The 22,377-nt window shown below is 46.7% G+C and overlaps 1 protein-coding gene across 1 annotated transcript in view; it reads right to left on the bottom strand.

The window, feature by feature from the left end:
- ZMYM1 (zinc finger MYM-type containing 1) overlaps positions 1 to 22,022 on the bottom strand; it is a 29,278-nt gene extending 7,256 nt beyond the window's left edge. The window contains exons 1-6 of the mRNA XM_062190929.1: positions 21,941 to 22,022; positions 10,463 to 10,632; positions 7,902 to 7,974; positions 7,460 to 7,709; positions 2,280 to 2,454; positions 1,967 to 2,179 (exon numbers count right to left, since the gene is read on the bottom strand). Coding sequence (XP_062046913.1) covers positions 1,967 to 2,179; positions 2,280 to 2,454; positions 7,460 to 7,709; positions 7,902 to 7,974; positions 10,463 to 10,558 — 807 coding nt within the window. The 5' untranslated portion in view covers positions 10,559 to 10,632; positions 21,941 to 22,022. The remainder of the gene's footprint in view (positions 1 to 1,966; positions 2,180 to 2,279; positions 2,455 to 7,459; positions 7,710 to 7,901; positions 7,975 to 10,462; positions 10,633 to 21,940) is intronic.
- Positions 22,023 to 22,377: the final 355 nt, after the last annotated feature.

Raw genomic sequence — 22,377 nt, 5'->3', positions numbered from 1 at the left:
AACGGAAGCCACCGGGGCCTGTCCGGAGCGGCTATGAAACCTCATTCGCTCCAGAGAGAACACGTCCACGTGTGTGACAGTCTGTCCCCATCTCAGTGGTGGGGCTGCTGGGGGTCCTCGTGGAGCAGGAGGAGGTGCAGACATGCTGCAGCGGATGCCCCGCTGGTGCCGGGACGGCAGGTTTCCTGCTCAGACGCTCATCTCATCACGTTGTTTCCCTCTCACCACCTGTCTGGGTGCCAGTTGTCTTCACTCTGATCATGGTCTCCACTGTCATCATCTCTCACGGTTTCATGTCCTCTTGCCACAGCTGTTACCACTGCCTAATGGAATGGAAGGAATGACTTCCCTTCCACTGGCAGAATTCTTAGATTTTTGAAAAATTCTTGGGGCCAGTGCTGACGTAGTGGGTAAAGCCACTGCCTGCAGTGCCGGCATCCCATATGGGCGCTAGTTTGAGGCCTGGCTGCTCCTCTTCTGATCCAGCTCTCTGCTATAGCCTGGGAAAGCAACAGAAGATGGCCCAAATCCTTGGGTCCCTGTACCTGCATGGGAGACCTGCAAGAAGCTCCTGGCTCCTGGCTTCAGATCAGTCCAGCTCTGGCCATTGTGATCATTTAGGGAATGAACTAACAGATGGAAGACCTCTCTTTCTCTGCCTCTCTGTAATTCTGCCTCTTAAATAAATAAAAAAAAATTTTTTAGAAAAGAAAAATTCTTAACAATTCACCAATATTTAATATTAAGCAACAATACTGGTATAATCTATAATTATAAATGGATGATTTCTATTTGCATGGGAAAGTTAATACTTCATAGACTCCATTAAAGATGGTATGGCCAGGGGTGGGGCCGCCGTTGTGCTGCAGCAGGTTACGCCGTGGCCTGCAGCACCAGCATCCCATATGGGTGCTGGTTGGAGTCCAGCTGCTCCATTTCCGATCCAGCTTCCCGCTAATGTGCCTGGGAAAGCAGCAGAGGGTGGGCCAAGTGCTTGGGACCCTGCACCCATGTGGGAGATCCGGATAGACTTCCAAGTTCCTGGCTTCAGCCTGACCCAGACCCAGCTGTTGCAGCCATTTGGGGAGTAAACCAGCAGATGGAAAATCTCCATCTCTCTCTTTCTAACTCTGCCTTTCAAATAAATAAAAATAAATTAAAAAATAAAAAAAAGCAAAAAAACGTGTGGAAGATAAAAGGAAAAAAAGAAGGAATGGCATTTCTTGCTTTTGGAAGAAAGCTTCTGTGCCTTCCACTCCCCTATTTCATGTCCTCAGCTGCACACTGATGGCAAGGCACTGTCTGCCCCAGAAACACAAGGTGCACACACGAGCTACCTGAACTGTGACTTGCTGGGACTCCCCATGCCAACTGTTTTTAAGGAAGAATTTATAGGAAGCATTGGACTTCAAAGCACCACAGGATCAAGCAAGGTCACCCACAGTCCTGCCTCCCACAAGGGGCTCAGAGCACGCACAGGCAAAGCAGGGCTGGCGTCTCTGCTCTCAGGTGCATTCACCTAAGGCTCTCCCTTCAGAAACGGGGGCAATTTTTCATTGGATTATTATCTCCTCTGATTCAGAACAAAATGTGATTCATCTCTACATTGCTTTGGTGGGAGAGTTAAACAACAGACATAAACATAAACACACTTTTCTGTCTGCACCTTACTGACCAGACCCTTACTGTTATTCTTGTGATCGCTATTTGTAGTTTACAAACAGGCTCTTACATGCTTGTCTTTTCTTCAAGCTAAGATGCTCAACTTGATTCTGCAGGAAAATCCCCATAGAGCACTTACAATGAATTTGTATGCGAGAAGGAACTAGCAAGTCTTCTGCTTCACCTTCATCAACTTACCAGCGGAAATCACTCCCACTAGTACCAGAAAGCACACCCTCGTGTTTTCTTCGAGTGGAACCACTCACGCCCCCACTAAGCCAAAGTGACAGACCTTGACTCGCACCTGCTTGTATGCGGTGAGGCTCCTGGAAGCGCTGCCGAGCTGAGGCTGCCCCTCAGTGTGCAGGATGCGCTGCAGACTGGAGCTGGTGTAACAGTACGCGCCACAGTTCTCGCAGCAGTTCATGATGAAGTTATTGATGGAGTGGAACTTGGAGAAGCACACATTACTGCACACGCTGAATTTCACATTCTGATACTTTACTTCATACTGAATCTAGGATTTATATAAAAAAAAAGATTCGGTAAAAATCACAATACTGAAAAAGCACAATCATCAGACTCCCTCTAAAGGTTAAAAAAAAATTGCAACTTACAACAACAGTCTTCTGACACATGCTACACTTGGTCAAAATGTCATTTGTACAGATGGTAACAAATGGTTTTCTTTTTTCTTCATAGGATGAAAGACAAGACTGGTTACAGAAGTGTTTGCTGGAGGTACTATCTTCCAGCTGAACACTGATCATATCCTTTGGATTTAAAATGTCTCTAAAAAATAAAGAATAAAGACACCATTAAATACTTTTACCAAAATTAGCATTTTCTTTTCTTCAAAACTAAATGACCAACTCAAATAATCCCTTCTCCTGAGAACTGTGAAATAATATTAAGAGTATGGTCTGCAAATCCCTGGGGTCCTCCAGACACTTTCAGGGGGACCACAGCTCTAAACTACTCTTACAATTATAGTAATACGTTATATGCTTTTTACCCACTGTGTTATCTGAACTGACAGTGTAAAGACAATGGCGGGACCTTACAATTTTACTCCTAGGTGTATTCCCAAAGAACTGAAAACAGGCAAACACATATCCGTCCACAGGTTCATAACAGCACAACTCACAGTAGCCAAAAGATGGAAGCAGCCTAAATACTGATCAGTGAGTGGATAAATAATCATGGTGTATACCTCCAGAAGATTCAGCTATAAAAACAATGCAGTACTAATACATGCAACATACATGAGCCTAGGAACACATGCTAAAGAAAAGTCAGACCTAAGAAGTCATATATTTTAGGATTCTGTGTATTTGAAATAACCAGGACAGACAAAGCCATGCACAGAAGGAAGATTAGTGGTTGCCCAAGGCTGGGGCCAGAGAAGACTCTGCCTAAGGAGGGGGGCGCTTCACTTGGAGCGATGGAGTTGTTGTGGAATGAGAAAGTTGCACATTATTGAATGTACTAACTGCCAGTGAAGTGGTTAATTTGTTGTTATATGAATTTCATCTCAAATTAGAGAAAGAAAATAAGTAATTGGGTAAAACTACCTAAGTCTTAGCACAAATCAAGGCACTGACACCGAAACACTAGCACTCATATCACTGCCACACATTCACTGTATAAAAGAAAAAAAAGTCCACTTCAACTCAGGATGTCCTTAATGAAACAGCAAAACATTTTAAGTTCTTCAAACTTGATCCTTGAACACATCTTAATATTCTGTGTGACGAAAAGGGACACAGCAGAAAATAGCTCCCCTGCACACAGAATGACAATGGTTGTCTCAGGGAAAAGCTCACGGGGTGTATGATACAACCTGCATTACCCAACATGTGCAAGGAGCACATTTCTACTTGAAAGTATGGCTACAAGACAAGCTATTAGCCAAGAGTAGGTATCCAAGATAGATTTCTTCTTGGAAATGACTAAAATGAGGCTGTCACTTTCAGGAAACCAACTTACATATTTATTGCCAATGATAAAACTGAAGCTTTCAAGGGGAAATTTGAATTCTGAAGAACTCAGACCTGCCATCTCCAGCTTGCCTGCTTCCTAACACTTAGAAGATTTTTCTGATGGAATTGGCAGTGATTTTTAAAATATTTCATAACGAAATGTCAACATTTGGAGTATCTGCAGAACTCACTGAACCAGTAGTTTCCAAATGACTTTAATATGATGCTACAAAAATCATTCATGGTTAAAAGATTCAAAGTGTAAGATGGATTAATGATTTTTAATATAACAAAGTACAAAAAGTTCACTGATATGATTTTAGAAACTACCTTCTGGGGTTGGCATTGTGGGGCAGCAGATTAAGCCACTGCTTTCAACACCGCATCCCTATAGGGGTGCTGATTTAAGTCCCGGCTACTTTGCTTCCAATTCAGCTCGTGCTCACGTGCCTAGGAAGGCAGTGCATGATGGCCCAAGTGCTTAGGCCCCGCCACCCATGTGGATGTTCCTGGCTCCTGGTTTCAGCCTGATTGTTACACACTTGAGGATGAACCAGAAGATGGAATATCTCTATCCCCACCCCCTGTGGCTTTGCCTTTCAAATAAATAAATCTTAAAAAAAAAAAAACAAACAACAAAAACAAAAAAAACCCCACTTTCTACCATTTGATTTTGGGTGCAATATCACAGAAGAACATCCCAAATTACCTGAAAAGTCATTAAAACACTATTCCCTTTCCTATTCTGCATATCTGTGAAGTCAGTTTTTTTGTAAAGATTTATTTATTTGAAAGGCAGAGTTACAGAGAGGCAGAGGCAGAGGCAGAGGCAGAGGCAGAGGCAGAGGCAGAGAGAGAGAGAGAGAGGTCTTCCATCCGCTGGTATATATCCCAAATGGCTGCAATGGCCGGAGCTGGGCTGATCCGAAGCCAGGAGCTTCCTCTGGGTCTCCCAGGTGGGTGCAGGGGCCCAAAGACCTGGACCATCCTCTGCTGCTTTTCCAGGCACATTAACAGGGAGCTCCATCAGAAGAGCAGAAGCTGGGACTCTAACCAGCGCCCATATGGGATGCTGGCACTGCAGGCGGTGGCCTTACCTGCTACACCACAGTGCAGGCCCCCCAGTTCACATCTTTTTAAATGTCATCTTCAGACCTTTCATGTTTCATGAAATAGAATAAAAACTACATTAATTCAAAACAGATGTTAAGTCACTGCTACAGAAGAAACAACAACTGAAAATTAGCTAAAATTCTGAGAACTATGTATTATTACTAGAGGCTAATGAATGGATTTTAAGAAGTACTGAGAAAAGTACAGGTTATTCTGAAAAAGTCTCTCCCTAAGCTTTGCCACCCCCTGTAAGATAGTTTTTATCAAAATTAATTTTATTTCAAGAAGCAAAATTATTCTTATTTGCTCACTTTTTACCACTATGCCTTAGAGACCATACACACCGAATCCTTCCTGCGTTAGCGTCTTTAACCTGTATGAGACATGTTACGGCTGTTTTTTTTTTTTTTTTTTTTTTGACAGGCAGAGTGGATAGTGAGAGAGAGAGAGAGACAGAGAGAAAGGTCTTCCTTTTTGCCGTTGGTTCACCCTCATGGCTGCCGCGGCCAGCTGCGGCCGGCACATTGCACTGATCCGAAGCCAGGAGCCAGGTGCTTCTCCTGGTCTCCCTTGTGGGTGCAGGGCCCAAGCACTTGGGCCATAGCAGAGAGCTGGCCTGGAAGAGGGGCAACCGGGATAGAATCCAGCGCCCCAACTGGGACTAGAACCTGGTGTGTCGGCGCTGCAAGGCGGAGGATTAGCCTGTTAAGCCATGTTACATTGCCGGCCATGTTACGTTGATACTGAAGGAAATCAGCGGGTCCAGCACTGTGGTGCAGCAGGTTAAGCCACATGCTGCAATGGTGGCATGCCATACAAGCACCAATCTGAGTCCCAGCTGCTGCTCCACTTCTGATCTACCTCCCTGCTACTGCACATGGGAAAGCAGTGGAAGGTGGACCCAGTACTGTTCCTGCCACCCACACGGGAGAGCTGGATGAAGTTCCTGACTCCTGGCTTTGACCTGGCCCAGCCCAGGCCATTGTGGCTATCTGGAGAGTAAACCAGCAGATAGACGATCTCTGTCTCTCCCTTCCCCTCTCTCTGTAACTCTGCTTTCCAAATAAATCTTTTCTTTGAAAAAAGTGTAATGAGTATACTCCAAACATAGCAACAGATACCTTAACTTCCCAGGGCCTCAGTTTCCTCAAAACCCAAAGAAAAGGTTTATATTGGATGATGTCTATGGTCCCTTCCAGTTTTACTCTGCAGAGAGAGAAAGCAGGCTGAAGAGAGTGCATATAGCCCACAGCAAAAAAGACAAAAGACACAGTGTAGTATTGAAGGGGTGAAAATACAAAAGAGAAAGGCGAGCAGAGTTCCAGGAGTAAGATCTGAAGCAACTGACAACACCTAAAGCAGAGAGCAAATCCAGACTGGAAGCACCCATGAAGTGTCTGAGTTCCGACGTTACTGCTAACAGTGACAGCTCATACTAATTATTATAGGCCACTACTGTCTGACTCCCTAAATATAGCAGTGCGAGCTCATGATTCTCAAGACAAGCGTCTATCAAAACAGATGGGGGTCTGAAGAAAGACCTTTGCGGGGCGGGGCTCCCGAGACTCAGCACATCTGTGAGCCGCACGGACACGAATGCGGCCCCGCTGAAGTGTGCAGTAGTCTGCGTGGGATCTGAGCAGCTGCATTTCTAACCAGCTCAGGATCACACCGCGAGTGGCAATCGTTAGCAGCAAACGAAGCCAGCCAATTTCCACTATGGGGTTGCGATTCTAAGACAGGACATTATGCGGAAGTAATTATATTTAGAAGCTAATGTGGTGGTGAGTTTTCCCATTCTGAAACACATAAAACTCAGCATTAGCATCTGATGCGTGTTGACAACCCGAATTATATCACCCAAGGACTCTCCAGGCCCAAACGCCACTGACTCTTCACCCACCTTTAGAGAAGTTTAAAAGATCACAATTATGGGACCAGTGCTGTAGCCTAGCAAGTAAAGCTGCTGCCTGCAGTGCCGGCCGTACATGTGGGCACAGGTTCTAGTCCTGGCCGCTCTACTTCCGGTCCAGCTTTCTGCTATGGTCTGGGAAAGCAGTAAAGGAGAGCCCAAGTCTTTGGGCTCCGTGTCCACGTGAGGGAACCAGAGGAGGTTCCTGGCTCCAGGATTTGGATAGGCCCAGCTCTGGCTGTCTGGCCATTTGGCGAGTGAACCAATAGATGGCAGATCTCTCTCTCTCTCTCACTGTCTCTCTGTAACTCTACCTTTGAAATAGATAAATAAAGCTTAAAAAAAAAAAAAGGACTAATACATGAATGTTTACCTATGGCTACTTCTTTTTCAAATGAATTAAATAATTTCATTTACCATTATAAAAAAAGTATTTAGACTATCAAAAATCATTGTCATATGATTGTTTTTGGTTAGTCACTCCACATACAATTAAATGATAGAACAGAATGGACATACAAAATCTTGCTTACAGAGAATTTTCAACAAAAAGGATAGAAAAATAAGTTTTGGAAGTCACATTATTTAAAGCTGAAGAGAAATAGAACTCCTCACATGTTAATTTCTGAAAAACCTCTTGGAAGAAATGAAAACAGAAGCAGCTTCTTTTCACTAAGCCAAGGTGACACATCATTGTTCATTCTAACAAAATGAAGATGTAGAAAATGATAACCAAAACCCTGACCAAGATCTGTGTAGGAAGTAAAAGGCATAATTCAGAATGCTGTACTTTGAGCAGTTCGAACACGTTCTCTTGGTGGGGGCCGCTGAGCTGGCAGACGAGATGTATTCGGTGATGCACTGGATGGAGCAGAACAGCTGCGTGGACCCTTTCCTCTGGTAAGCGGTTTGCCCCTTCTGGAGGATTTTCTTACAACCAGAACAGGAAACCTGAATAGCTGTGGTTGAAATTGAAGGAAGCATTTTATTCACGCCAGATGATGCCAGAGAAAGTTGAAGGCCTGTTGTCAACTGTGAAGCTATAAAAACAAAAACAGCAAGAAAAAAAAATCAGTATTCCCATTAATTTAAGTGTACACTCTTTCGTTTTCTTTTAGAGGTTACCTCTCTCGGACTTGAAACCCAACACAAACAAGGTAAAGGCATTTAAGAAAACAGAACAGACTACCGTATTGTTCAGAAGAAACAACTAATGTAAACAATTCCATTACCACTGTCGGAAAACGCGGTGCTTGTTTTCAGTTCATTCTCCTGAATTTTGGGCTGTTGGGCTTGAGAATACTCCTAAAAAAAGAGTTGAGAACAATAAATACAATAAACACAACATACTTATGACAACAAGTCATTTAATAGGAAATGATAAATTATGGTCAAGTCAGCCCAGGTATAGGCCAGCATTCTCCCCTAGGTGCCCTCAGGGCTGATGCCCTACCCATTCAATGCATTGTCTGTGGTACCAAACTGACGCCAGAATCTTTGGCTTGAATTTTTTATTCCAGAATCAGGAATTACTGCATTGCATAAAACAGAAAAGTCATCTGATGAGCAACGTGGAAAAGGTTGGTTTGATAGAAAAAGGTTGAAGAAAATACAACAAAAACTAACCCAGAAAAGCCACAAAAAATCAGTTACTTTCCTTGTAAGGTATGGTCAAGTAGACAGAACAGAGTAAGAACTGACTGGTTAACATCAGGTTACAGGAGGTTACGAGTTTTGTGTAAGGATTCACCAAGAGAACGTTATTACCATGCCAATTGAAACTGGCAGCTTGGGAAAACTGGATCTGGAGTTTTAGAAGTCAGTTAAGCAGCGTCACTTTGGTTGGGTGACATGTGACTTTACAGTAACTCCACTGTGACTTTCAGTCTGGGCTGCTGGGGCCAAGGATGGGAGCTCAGTCCAAACAAGGGCCTCTGGGGTGGGCGCCATGGCACAGCGGGTAAAGCCTCCGCCTGCAGCACCAGCATCCCACACGGGCATCCCACACGGGAGACCGAGAAGAAGCTCCTGGCTTCAGAGCGCAACACCAGCCATTGTGGCCATCTGGGGAGTGAACCAGTGATGGAAGACCTCTCTCTGTCTCTCTCTCTCCCTCTCTGTAACCCTACCTTTTAAATAAATAAATAATAAACAAACACACACAATGGCCTCCAATAATTTTCATTTAATAATTGCCACTCCCAAAAGACAGCAGACAGACACAATGACAGCTACGTCCCCTCCCGGTCTTATCATCAATAGCTAACTGTCTTCATAAAGATCTTAAACCCAATATTGCTGGGCAGGGCTGAATGAATTTCATGAAGGATTTTTTTCCCCAGCAGTAGGTAGTCTTGGGTCACCAAACCTGAATGTGATCTGTATGTGTAAATGTCTGTGGGCTAAAAAAACACACAATTCCTAGAAGATAACATTTTTCCAGTGCCACCAACTTAGTGGGAATCATACTTTTTTTTTTTTTTTTTTTTTAAATTTTTGACAGGCAGAGTGGACAGTGAGAGAGAGACAGAGAGAAAGGTCTTCCTTTGCCGTTGGTTCACCCTCCAATGGCCGCCGCGGTAGCGCGCTGCGGCCGGTGCACCGCGCTGTTCCGATGGCAGGAGCCAGGTGCTTCTCCTGGTCTCCCATGGGGTGCAGAGCCCAAACACTTGGGCCATCCTCCACTGCACTCCCTGGCCACAGCAGAGAGCTGGCCTGGAAGAGGGGCAACCGGGACAGGATCGGTGCCCCAACCGGGACTAGAACCCGGTGTGCCGGCGCGGCAAGGCGGAGGATTAGCCTGTTGAGCCACGGCGCCGGCCGGAATCATACTTTTATTTACTGATCTACTTTAAACTATTTCTATATAGAATACTGTAAATAAATTAAAACAATTCTAATTTTTGTTTCAACAGAAATTTGAAGCTGGTTCACATGCAAACACTCTTAAGGAAATTCAACCCTCTTTACAGAACACTCACAGCTTTAGTCTGTTTATTATTATTATATTTTTTAGGATTTATTTATTTATTTGAAAATCAGAGTTACACAGAGAGAGAAGGAGAGGCAGAGAGAGAAAGAGAGACAGAGGTAGTGACAGAGAGGTCTTCCATCCGCTGGTTCACTCCCCAGTTGGCCGCAATGGCCGGAGCTGCACCAATCTGAAGCCAGGAGTCAGGAGCTTCTTCTGGGTTTCCCATGTGGGTGCAGGGGTCCAAGGACTTGGGCCATCTTCTACTGCTTTCCCAGGCCATAGCAGAGAGCTATGTATTCTTTCAAATCACTTTCCTGTATATGGTTGGTAGTTATCATCAAATACTTTGCGTTATTTGATCAACTGCGTTAACTTTTCCAACAAATAAATCAGTACCATCAAAACTAAACTTTACAATTAAATGCTGTTCAAGAAAAAAGAAAATTAAGGGGCCAGTGCTGTGCCACAGTGGGTTAAAGCCCCAGCCTGCTGTGCTGGCATCCCATGTGGGTGCCAGTTCGTGACCTGGCTGCTCCACTTCTGATCCAGCTCTCTGCTATGGCCTGGGAAAGCAGTGGAAGATGGCCCAAGTGCTTGGGACCCTGTGGCTGCATGGGAGACCTGGAGGAAGCTCCTGGCTCCAGATTGGCGCAGTTCTGGCCATTGCAGCCAACTGGGAAGTGAACCAGCAGATGAAAGACATCTCTCTCTCTGCCTCTCCTTCTCTCTCTGTGTATCTCTGACTTTCAAATAAGTAAATAAATCTTTAAAATAAGTATATAAATATTTAAAAAAAAGAAAATTCAGTAAAATATTTACTTGCGCGTTGTCAGGTTCCATCTTAATTTCATCCAGGCGTCCCAGCTGTGTTGCCACTGCCTTGTCACATTCCCCATTTAACGGTGGTTCTTTCATCTTCTTGTCCGATGCAAACAAGTCTTCTAGTTCCAAACTAATGGGCTTCGTCCTGGGGAACAGCTTCCAGATTCCTAAAATAAAATATTGATAGAGTCTGATTTAAAATTAGTCTTTTTGGGGCTAAAGTTATGGTGCAGCAGGTGAAGACACTGCTTATAACACTAGCAGCCCATATGGGAGTGCCAGTTCAACTCTTGGCTGCTTCTCTTCCAATCTAGCTCCCTGCTAGTGTGCCTGAGAAGGCAGCTGAATATAGCCCAAGTACTTGGGCCCCTGCCACCCAAATGGGAGACCTGGACAGAGTTCCAGGCTCCTAGCTTTGGCCTGGAACAGTCCTGACTGCTGCAATAATTTGAGAAGTGAACTAGTTAGTGGAAGATATGCTTCTTCCTCTCTCTCTTTGCCTTTCAAATAAATAAAAAATAAACTTTTAAAATAAAGATTTGGGGTCGGCGCTGTGGTTCAGCATGTTATGCTATGGCCTATGGTACCAGCATCCTATATGGGTGCTGGTTTGAGTCCAGGCTGCTCCACTTCTGATCCAGCTCCCTGCTAACGCATTCTAGGAAGCAGAGACGGCTCAAGTGCTTGGGCCCCTGCCACCCACATGGGCAACCTGGATGGAGCTCTGTGCTCCTTGTTTTAACTCAGACCATATCTAGCTGCTGTGGCAATTTTGAGGAATGACTCAGTAGACAGATCTTTCTGTCTCTTCCTCTCTTTCCCTTTGTTACTCTGCCTTTGAAATAAAACAAAAATCTTTTAAAAAATAAATAAGAGATCTGTATTCCTCCAAAGCACATTAACCCAGTACTCTTCGCACCTGCTCCATACGCACAACCTCAGATCCAAGCACCACCTGGATGGAGGCTCACTGTCCTCTACCCTCCTGAGCACAGGCCCATATATTTAAAATGCCTACTAAGTATCTCCACTTGGATGTGCCGCAAGTCCTTCTAGAGCAAGAGATTTTTTTTTTTTTAAAGATTTATTTGGAAGTGAGAGTTACAAAGAGAGAAGAGGAGAAGCAGAGAGAGAGAGAGAGAGAGAGAGAGAGGTCTTCCATCCACTGCTTCACTCCCCAACTGGCCCCAATGGCTGGGCTGCGCAGATCCAAAGCCAGGAGCCAGGAGCTGCTTCTAGGTCTCCCACGTGGGGGCAGGGGCACAAGGACTTGGGCCATCTTCTGCATTCCCAGGCCATAGCAGAGAGGCATATTGGAAGTGGAGCAGAGGCCAGTGCTGTGGCACAGAGGGTTAAAGCCCTGGCCTGAAATGCTGGTATCCCATATGGGCACAGGTTCTAGTTCCAGCTGCTCCTCTTCTGATCCAGCTCTCTGCTATGGCCTGGGAAAGCAGTAGAAGATGGCCCAAGTCTTTGGGCCCCTGCACCCGTCTGGGAGACCCAGAAGAAGCTCCTGGCTCCTGGCTTTGGATTTGCGCAGCTCCAGCCATTGCAGCCATCTGGAGAGTGAACCAGTGGATGGAAGACCTTTCTCTGTTTCTATCTCTCTCTGTAACTCTGTCTTTCAAATAAATAAATCTTTAAAAAAAAAAAAAAAAAAAAGGGAAGTGGAGCAGCAGGGACTCGAACTGGCACCCATATGGGATACCGGCTACGCCACAGCGCTGGCCAGTGCAAGATATTTAAAATGATATTTTCATATTAGACGCCACAAACCTGCTCTACACACGTTCCCTTTCTTGGTAAATGGTGCTATCATGTACCAATTTCCCAAGCCAGAAATCTGGGAGTAGCCCTAAATTTCTCCCCTATGCAAATCTAATCACCAAATGTGATCAGTCTACCCTCTAAACATGTACACATCATGTCTACTTCCCCCCCGTCCCAAACCAAGGGTTTGCTTTTTGGTAAATAAATAGCTACAATATAAAATCATAGTATAAAAAGTGTGCACTCAGGCTTAAAAAAGAATTCCATTTTATAATTTTGGGGAACTACAAGAAACTTTTGATTCTTAGCATAAGGCCACCTTTCCAAGACAGACTGGTTACCTATGCCTTTCTTTTTCTTTTTTTTCTCCTTTAGAGAGGAGAGGCGCAGAGAGAGAGAGAGACAGAGAGAGAGGTCTTCCATCTGATGGTTCACTCCCCAACTGGCTGCAACAGCCGGAGCTGCGCTGATCCGAAGTCAGGAGCCAGGAGCTTGTTCCCGGTCTCCCACGTGGGTGCAGGGGCCCAAGGACTTGGGCCATCTTCCACTGCCTTCCCAGGCCATAGCAGAGAGCTGGATTAGAAGTGGAGCAGCCAGGTCTTGAACCGGCGCCCATATGGGATGCCAGCGCTTCAGGCCAGGGTGTTAACCCGCTGTGCCACAGCACCGGCCCTATGCCTTTCTTTTTTCTTGACTGAGGCCTGCTTTTCAGCTTGTTCATGGCTGTCGCCTCTGATTCTGGATCCTCCTTCTCTTCCTGTCACCCTAGCTTGGCTGCAGACTGCAAGTTTCCTGGTATCCTAGATTGTCCTTTTTTGTCACCCACCCCTCCCTAAACAGATACTCTTTTGAAAAAAGGCTTAAGAACTAATGTATAGCAGGTAGGGACCCACTAACTCAGGTATGTACCAGTTAAAGTTCTTACATAAATTATATCAGGTCTATGGTTTTATTCTGAGCTAGTACATGAGAAACCCAAGCGATCCTGGCAGAATCTTTCATATTTGAGGGTGGGGCTCAAACACCTTCCCTCTCCCTATCTTTAATACAACTGTAACTGAAAGCTTCTATCCAAGGCAGAAAAGTAAATAATTAAATAAGGCCTGACCATAATAGGTAAAACAGCTCTTATGGCCACTAACCCATCCCATTTGAGCATCACCTACAATCAGCAAAGCAAAATTCACTGGAAATTAACTCTCGTCATTAAGTAGAGTCCCTTCATCAGAAAGTAAAGATGCTGCGCAAACTGAAACATTAAAGACAAAGCATCGGCCGTGCTGTGGCTCACTAGGCTAATCCGCTGCCTGCGGCGCTGGCACCCCAGGTTCTAGTCACAGTCAGGGCGGCAGATTCTGTCCCGGTTGCTCCTCTCCCAGTCCAGCTCTCTGCTGTGGCCCGGGAGTGCAGTGGAGGATGGCCCAAGTCCTTGGGCCCTGCACCCGCATGGGAGACCAGGAGGAAGCACCTGCTACCTGGTTTCGGATTGGCGCAGTGCCCTAGCGGCCACTTGGAGGGTGAACCAATGGAAAAAGGAAGACCTTTCTCTCTGTCTCTCTCTCACTGTCTAACTCTGCCTGCAAAAAAAAAAAAAAAAAAAAAAAAAAAGACAAAGCATCTATGAGCTTAAGAATCTTGGGACTGCTTCAGATCTATCGTAAATAAGAAAACAGAAAGCAGGCTGAAAACCTGAACCAGCCTATAGTATTTCTGGGGGTGGGGGTGGTAACATAAGCTCAGCTATTAAGGATTCTGGTTCTGACAGACTCAGGAAACACTGTGCTATCTCCTACTGACAAGATCAATACGAAGGTCACGGGGGATAAGACTGCAATCCTGGTGCTGAATATGGCTAGGGCGTGGAGAGGATGTTCCTGGACTTCCCCACCATGGAGACTTACTTTCCCCACTTCAACCTAAGCCAGGGCTCCACCTAGATCAAGGGCCTCAGCAAGAAGGTGGCCAAGGGCGCTGTGGTGTAGTGGGTAAAGCCGCTGCCTGCGGTGCCAGCATCCCATATGGGCTGCCCCACGTATGGTCCACTGCTAATGAGCCTGGGGAAGCAGAAGAAGATGGCCTCTGCACCACATGGGAACCCAGAAGCTCCTGGCTCCTAATCAGCCCACCTCCAGCCATTACAGCCATCTGGGGAGTGAACCAGCAGATGAAAGACCTCTCTCTCTCTATAACTCTGCCTTTCAAATGAATAACTAAATCTCTAGAAAGAAAAGAAGGTGGCTGAGGTGCTGGTCAATGCCATGGATCCCATAGATAACCTGTCTCAGCCCTGTCTGCTTTGAGAGACCTGTGGTTCAAGTCCTAGCTGCTCTGCTTCCAATCCAGTCTTGTGCTAACGCACCTGGGAAAGCATCGAAGCTGCCCCAGGTGCTTGGGTCCCCGTCATCCATGTGGGAGACCCAGATGGAACATCAGGTTCCTTGCTTCAGCCTGAGCCAGCTCTGGCTATTGTGGCCATTTGGACTATGAACCAGTGGATGGAAGATCTGTCTCTCTTCAACTCTGCTTTTCAAGTAAGTAAATCTTTTTTTTTTTTTTTTAAATGCACATTAGAATAAAGTTAAGTCCTAGAGATTTCCTTTTTCACATAGTACTGACCATCTTGCCAAAGAAAGCAAAATGATAGTGTACTCGAGTATTAATACTCAAAGGATAAACGTGGCACATCTTCTTGCTGATTCTAAGTAAATTATATATTTGAATTTTAAACCAAAGAGGGAGATATTATACAACAAAATTCACATTTTAAAAATATACTTACTGACTTATTTATTTAAAAGGGAGTGCCAGAGAGAGAGAGAGAGAGAGAGAGAGAGAGAGGAGGGAAAAGGATAGAAGAGAAAGAAGTATCTTCATCTGCTGGTTCACTCCTGAAATGCCAGCAACATCCGGGGATGGGCTGGGCTGAAGCCAGGAAAACCATCAGGGTTTCCCACACCGGTAGCCGGAACCCAAGTACTTGGGTCATTGTCTCTGCTGTCCAGAATGTACATTAGCAGAAGCTGGACCTAAAGCAGAAGTGGGACTGGCTCACTGGTGCTCAGATATTGGATGTGTGGGTCCCAAGCGGCAGCTTAACTTGCTGGGCACCCCCACCCATTTTTAAAGTAAAACATGAGATCATTAAGAAATTACAAGTCATCAAGAGTTACTCCGGGGCAGTATTGTGGCACAGTGAGCTAAGCTGCTGCCTATCCTGCTAGCATCCCATGGCAGAGTGCCAGTTTGAGTCCTGGCTGTTCCACTTCCAACATAGCTCCCTGCTACTGTGCCTGAAAATTTAGCAGAAGATGGCTCTTGCCATGGAGGCCACTCGGGGAGTGAACACAAAGGATCTTTCTTCCATTGGTTCACTCCCTAGATGGCCACAACGACCAGCACAAGGCCGGGCTGAAGCCAGGGGCTTCATCTGGGTCTACCACGTGGGTGGCAGGAGCCCAAACACTTAGGCCATCTTCAATTGCTCTTCCTAGGGCATGAGCAGGGGGCTGGATGGGGAGTAGCCAGCTCATGAACTGGCCCCCATATGGGATGCCAGGATCCCAGCATCACATGCAGCAGCTTTACCTGCTATGCCACAATGCCAGCTCTAATAAATAAATCTTTTTTTTTTAAAAAAAAGTTACTCCAGCCACTTTCCTCCAGGAGAATTAGCACAATATCGCTTTTATAGTAAACTTGATGTTTCATACTACTTCACCTTACTTTTTTTTAAGGTTTATTTGAAAGACAGAGTTAGAGAGAGAGGTAGAGCCAGAGAGAGAGAGATATCTTCCATCCACTGGTTCACTCCCCACATGGCCGCAACAGCAAGAGCTGAGCTGATCTGAAGCCAGGAGCTTCTTCTGGGTCTCCCAGGGGGGTGCAGGGACCCAAGGACTTGGGCCATCTTCTACTGCTTTCCCAGGCCATAGCAGAGAGCTGGAACAGAAGTGGAGCAGCCAGGTGTTGAACCAGCACCCATGTGGGAATGCCAGCACTGCAGGCCAGGGCTGTACCAGCACAGGTCCCTCACATTAATCTTTTTTTTTTTTTTTTGACAGGCAGAGTGGACAGTGAGAGAGACAGAGAGAAAGGTCTTCCTTTTTGCCGTTGGTTCACCCTCCAATGGCCGCTGTGGCTGGTGCATCGCACTGATCCGAAGCCAGGAGCCAGGTGCTTCTCCTGGTCTCCCTTGCGGGTGCAGGGCCCAAGCACTTGGGCCATCCTCTACTGCCTTCCTGGGCCATAGCAGAGAGTTGGCCTGGAAGAGGGGCAACCGGAACCGAATCCGGCGCCCCAACCGGGACTAGAACCCGGTGTGCCGGGCGCTGCAAGGCGGAGGATTAGCCTGTTGAGCCACGGTACCGGCCTCACATTAATCTTTTAATCCTCTTCCACTATACTAGTGCTGGTATTGTTTTCCTTCCTCCAAAAGTCATTTCTGTCTGTTCAAATCCTACTTGGTTTGTAAACAACTCAGCTCCAGATTTTACACTGGCAAGAATTAAAAATAAAGTGGACAAACCCAGGTGTAACGGGATAGCTTTAGCATGGTGAACCCTCTCACAGGTAACATAAAATGAACAGGCTTCAGCCTTGAGGGCACTGTCAAGGACACAGCAGTGGGAAAACAGCAGGAGACACATTCAGCAGGTCTGGGTTCTAAAGCAGCTGGAACTCAAGAGGCAGAGTCTGGGAGAGCAGGGAACACAGAGAATTAAGCCTCCAATTTGCATATAAACCGTCCTCCATTAAGTCTCTGGCTGACTCCTAAACTGAGGCTACAAAAAAACCCCACAGCAAACTGAGCGGGGGAGGCCCGAGAGCTAAGAGATTATATAACCGAGACCAGTAAACCTACACTGTATAACGCTAAAGGAAATTCTTTAAAGTGGAATAGAAGGCAATCTGGCAGAAAAGTTGGGGGAAAAAAGGTAAATTGTCTTTATTCGTAGCAACACGACTGTGTACAGAAGCCCCAAGGAATCTTCCCTAAGCCACTTTCTAAAACAAGCTATTGGAGTACAGCAGTCCCTCCTTCACCCCGTTTGCTTTCTGTGGTTTCAGTTACGTGGGATCAGTGAAGGTCCAAAAATTCTAAGTGGGAAACTGCAGAGATAAAGAATTCCTTAAGTTTTAAGTTGTCCAAGGCTCTGAGTAGCAAGGCGAGGGCTCAACTGCTGCAGGGCCTGTTTCCCACCTTGGCCATGGGCTGTCCACCTTATCTACAATGTGTAAGCTAATTCCATAACAGTGACCTGCTATTTTACCAAACCACTAGCGCCTGTGTTCAAGCAACCCTTACTTAGCAGGGCCACAAAAGTAACGATGCTGGCAATTCAGATACGCCACGGAGAAGCCAAGAAGCTGCTTCCTTTCAGCGAAACATGGCCAGCTTGGTACTACCTCAATTTTCAGGTATCCTTACAGTCTTGGATAAAGGGGACTACTGTAATTTAGGATTCTAGGATAATATAAGGTTGGCATTAGTTTCTTCTCTCATCACCTCTCTTCAATACTGTACTAGAGGTTCAAGTTCAGGTCAACAAAACAAGAAAAAATAAGAGGCAAAACTCATTATTCATAGATGACAGAACTGTGCACAGAGAAAATCCAAAAGAATTTCCAAATTATTAAGTAAACTTAGCAAGGTTAATATTCAAAAATCAAGGGGCCAGCATTGTGGCATAAGAGATTAAGCCGCAGCCTGCAACCCATATAGGTTCTGGCTGCTCCACTTCCAACCCAGCTCCCTGCTATGTCCCTAGGAAAACATCAGAGGATGGCTCAAGTGCTCGGGACCTGCAACCACATGGAAGACCAAGATGAATCTCCTGGCTCTGGCCTACTCCAGCCCCAGCCATTGTGGCCATTTGGGGAGTGAACTAGCAGACAGAAGATAGGTATTCTCTCTCTCTAACTCTACCTTCCAAAAAAAAAAAAAAACTTAAAAAATTCAAATATCAATTATAGTGCTTTGCATTAGTACAATTAAAAAATAAAAACAACCACTTTCTATGGCATCATAAACATTGAATATAGGAATAAATCTAATGAAAGAGATCACGACCTCTATATTGAAAACAAAACATTCCTAAGAGAAATTAAAGCAAATCTAAATAAATGGGATGATATACTATGCCCATTGATTGAAAGGTTCAATTTTAAATCAATTGTCCCTCAAATCAAGCTGTGGATAAAAACCCCAGCAGGCGGTCAGCACTGTGGTGTAGCAGGTAAACACCAGCATCCATATGGGCGTCAGTTCAAGACTTGGCTGCTCCACTTCCAATCCAGCTCCTTGCTAATGTGCCTGGGAAAGCATCAGAAGATGGTCCAAATGCTTGGGACTCTGCACCCATGCAGGAGATCCAGATGAACTCCTGGCTCCTGGCTTTGGCCAGGCCCAGGCCCAGCCCTTGCCCACTGTGGCCAACTGGGGAGTGAACCAGCAGATGGAAGATCTCTCTCTCCTCTTCTCTCTGTAACTCTGCCTTTCAAATAAATAAAAAACAACAAACAAAAAACCCAGGGTTTTTTGTGGAATCTGCAAGATATTTCTAACGTACGGAGAATGTATACAGAATCTACAATAGTTAAGATAATTTGAGGGGCCGCCACTGTGGTGTAGCGGGTAAAGCCGCTCCCTGCAGTGCTGGCATCCCATATGGGTGCCAGATCGAGTCCCGGCTGCTCCACTTCCCATCCAGCTCTCTGTTGTGGCCTGGGAAAGCAGCAGAAGATGGACCAAGTCTTTGGACCCTGCACCTACATGGGAAGACCCAGAGGAAGCTCCTGGCTCCTGGCTTTGGATCAGTGCAGCTCTGGCTGTTGCAGCCAATTGGGGAGTGAACCAGTGGATGAAGACCTCTCTCTCGCTCTCTCTCTCTCTGACTGCTCTCTCTGTGTAACTTTCTCTCTGACTTTCAAATAAAAATAAATAAATCTTAAAAAAAAAAAAAGATAACTTGAAAGAAAAAAGTTGGTTTTTAAAGTTACAGTATTAAAGATAATGTAGTTTGGATACAAGCAAACACAAAATGAGTAAATGAAACAGTTCGGAAGGGGATACATTCCTGTCTTCTTTGCATAACACCTGTTCCGTCATGCATTACAATTTGTAAAGATTTGTTTTATTCAGTTAAGTTCTGCAAGTTCATTTATGGTTTGATAGGAAAGGTGGAGGCAGAAAGCTAAATGCTTTTTTTTTTTTTAACTCTTTTTTTTTTTGGACAGGCAGAGTGGACAGTGAGAGAGAGAGAGAGACAGAGAGAAAGGTCTTCCTTTGCCATTGGTTCACTCTCCAATGGCCGCCACGGCTGGCACGCTGTGGCCTGCGCACCGCTCTGATCCAAAGGCAGGAGCCAGGTGCTTCTCCTGGTCTCCCATGGGGTGCAGGGCCCAAGCACTTGGGCCATCCTCCACTGCACTCCCGGGTCACAGCAGAGAGCTGGGCTGGAAGAGGGGCAACCGGGACAGAATCTGGTGCCCCGACCGGGACTAGAACCCGGTGTGCCGGGGCTGCAAGGCGGAGGATTAGCCTAGTGAGCCGCGGCGCCGGCCCAGAAAGCTAAATGCTTTTTAAACCAAATTAAAATGACCACATTTAGTTCTGCAGGGAATGGGGAGCCATCATTCATGAAGTGCCCGAGCAGGGTGCTTCCAGCGAAAGCAGGATTTCCTCACCCTCCTAAGGCTCCCATCAGCAAGGTGCAATTGTAACAAAGTAAGCATATACAAGACAGGAGCAGAACAAAGGGACCAGAAGATGCTCAAAGAAGTCAACTGAAAGGGAAAATCTGATTTTTTTTTTTTTTTTACAGGCAGAGTGGATAGTGAGAGAGAGAGACAGAGAGAAAGGTCTTCCTTTTTGCTGTTGGTTCACCCGCCAATGGCCGCTGCGGCCGGCGCATCTCGCTGATCCGAAGCCAGGTGCCGGGTGCTTCTCCTGGTCTCCCATGCGGGTGCAGGGCCCAAGCACTTGGGCCATCCTCCACTGCCTCCCCGGGCCATAGCAGAGAGTGGCCTGGAAGAGGGGCAACCGGGATAGAATCCGGCGCCCCAACCGGGACTAGAACCCGGTGTGCCGGCGCCGCAAGGCGGATGATTAGCCTGTTAAGCCACAGCGCCGGCCTGAACTAGCTTTTAAAGTCGGTGTCTGCCAAGCAATGAAGAAGGAATTCCTGGTGTATGGACATCGTGTACAAGAGCACAACAGGGACCTTGAGCAGTGAAGCTCTTGTTGAATATAAAAAGCAGGCGTGGCTGGGGGAAGGAGAAGATGCTGGGGAGGTAGATATGCCTCCTATCAGGAGGGTCCCAATTCAACATCAAACACTTTGAACTTAATCAGTGGCTTTCCAACTTTGGGGTTCAGCAAACATTTCATTCCTATTTCAATTTTAACAAATATTAAGGAACTAATGAAACCATGAGACACACTTAACTGTGTTATATACCAAGTGCTAAGAATTTTGGAGCCAGGCTGACACTGTGGTGTAGAAGGTTAAGCCTCCATCTGTAGTGCTGACATCCCATGTGGGTGCTGGTTCTAGTCCTGGCTGCTCCACTTCAGATCCAGCTCCCTGCTGGTGCACCTGGGAAAGCAGCAGAAGATGGCCCAAGCACTTGGGCCTCTGCGCCCACGTGGGAGACCTGGAGGAAGCTCCTGGTTCCTGGCTTCGGCCATCTGGGGAGTGAACCAGTGGATGGAAGCTCTCCCCTTCTCTCTCTGTATCTCTGCCTTCCAAATAAATGGGTAAGTCTTACAGAAAAGTCTTTTGGAGCCCTCCGAAGTGTTCTCCAGTGTCAGATGAACACAAACCCTAGGAAAACAGCTTTTTCTACCATCTGGAGTAAGGTTTCCGGTCTACACCAATCCTTTTTGGATTTGGGGCTTGTTTACGCTCACTCACATAAGGCCTAGAGCAAATTCACTCATTTGGCAAATGCATCCACCGCTTTAATGTTCCTGCCCCAATCTAAGAGTCCAATGGGCAAAGTTCTGCCGTAAAATCCTCGTTGTAACCCGTGGAGCACGCCAGTTGCCGTCAGCCGTTATTAGTGCATTGCCTCTTAAAAGCACAAATTCTCCCCTCGCCTACTTTCAAGCTTCTGATCCCACGTGAGAGTCACGCTAACACTGCAAACAGCGACAGGGGCTGGCGAAGCCACCGTCTGCAAACGCCAGTCCAGCTCACCCAAGACAATCCTGTCCCCTAAAGCAAAAGCCTGCGCCTCCACCTGCCCTCGACTTCAAACCCGAATTCTTCAAGCGTCTAACTTTCCTAACGACTATTTCCTCTCCCCTGGCTAGGACCCCTCGTACGATTTCATTTGCAAAATACACTTTTTTTTTTTTTAATTTGAAAAAAAAAAAAAATCACTGCTCACTGCCAGGAGAGCCACAGGTGTGATTAATGACTGCTTTAGGAACGCGGACGGCGGAGGAAGACCAACGGCTGCAAGCCCGGTGGTCAGCGGGCCAGCGACCCCCGGAGGGCTGGCTGAGGGAGGCGCCCGACACCATCCAGGTCCGGGCTGGCCCCGGGAGCCCGACCCCGACTCCGCGCCCAGAGACCCAGCTCTAGGACCCCTGCGCCACCCGGCGCGTCAGCCTCGCTGCGAGGAGCAACTGCCCTTGCCGCCTTCCGGTAACGCGCACAAGCGAAACGGAACCCGCGGCCGCACCAAGAAGAGCCTTACTGATTTCTCTCCCGGACGCTCTCCGCGCGGAGCTTCTCAAAAGACCTCGGATGCAAACGGCCCCAGCGGCCCTGCCCCTTTCCCGCCGTGCTCTGCGGCCGAGCCTGCGCAGTGCGGCCGGCGCGGCGTGGTCCCGTCCGCCCGCGCTGGGAAGGGCGCCCTCGGCGGGGAGGGGTTGGGGCAGGGGCCGAGCGCTCGCCGAGGGTCTGGCGCCGAGGCGGCCTCCAGCGGGCGCCAAATTTGGATCCCGGAAGGCCCGGCAGCGTCGGGGTGGACTCAGCTGTGGCGAGGGCGGGTAGATTCCCTGGATTCGAGAGAAGGCTCTACCGCTTAGTGGCTGTAGACCGCTGAGCCATCTGGCAACTTCTGAGAATCCCCAATTCTTCCTTGAAATCGGGATGGCTACGTAGCCTGCGGCACGGGCGTGTGAAGATTAG

Source organism: Lepus europaeus, chromosome 5 (genome assembly GCF_033115175.1).
Source record: "Lepus europaeus isolate LE1 chromosome 5, mLepTim1.pri, whole genome shotgun sequence".
NCBI lineage: Eukaryota > Metazoa > Chordata > Mammalia > Lagomorpha > Leporidae > Lepus > Lepus europaeus.
This window is presented reverse-complemented; position numbering and strand designations above follow the sequence as displayed.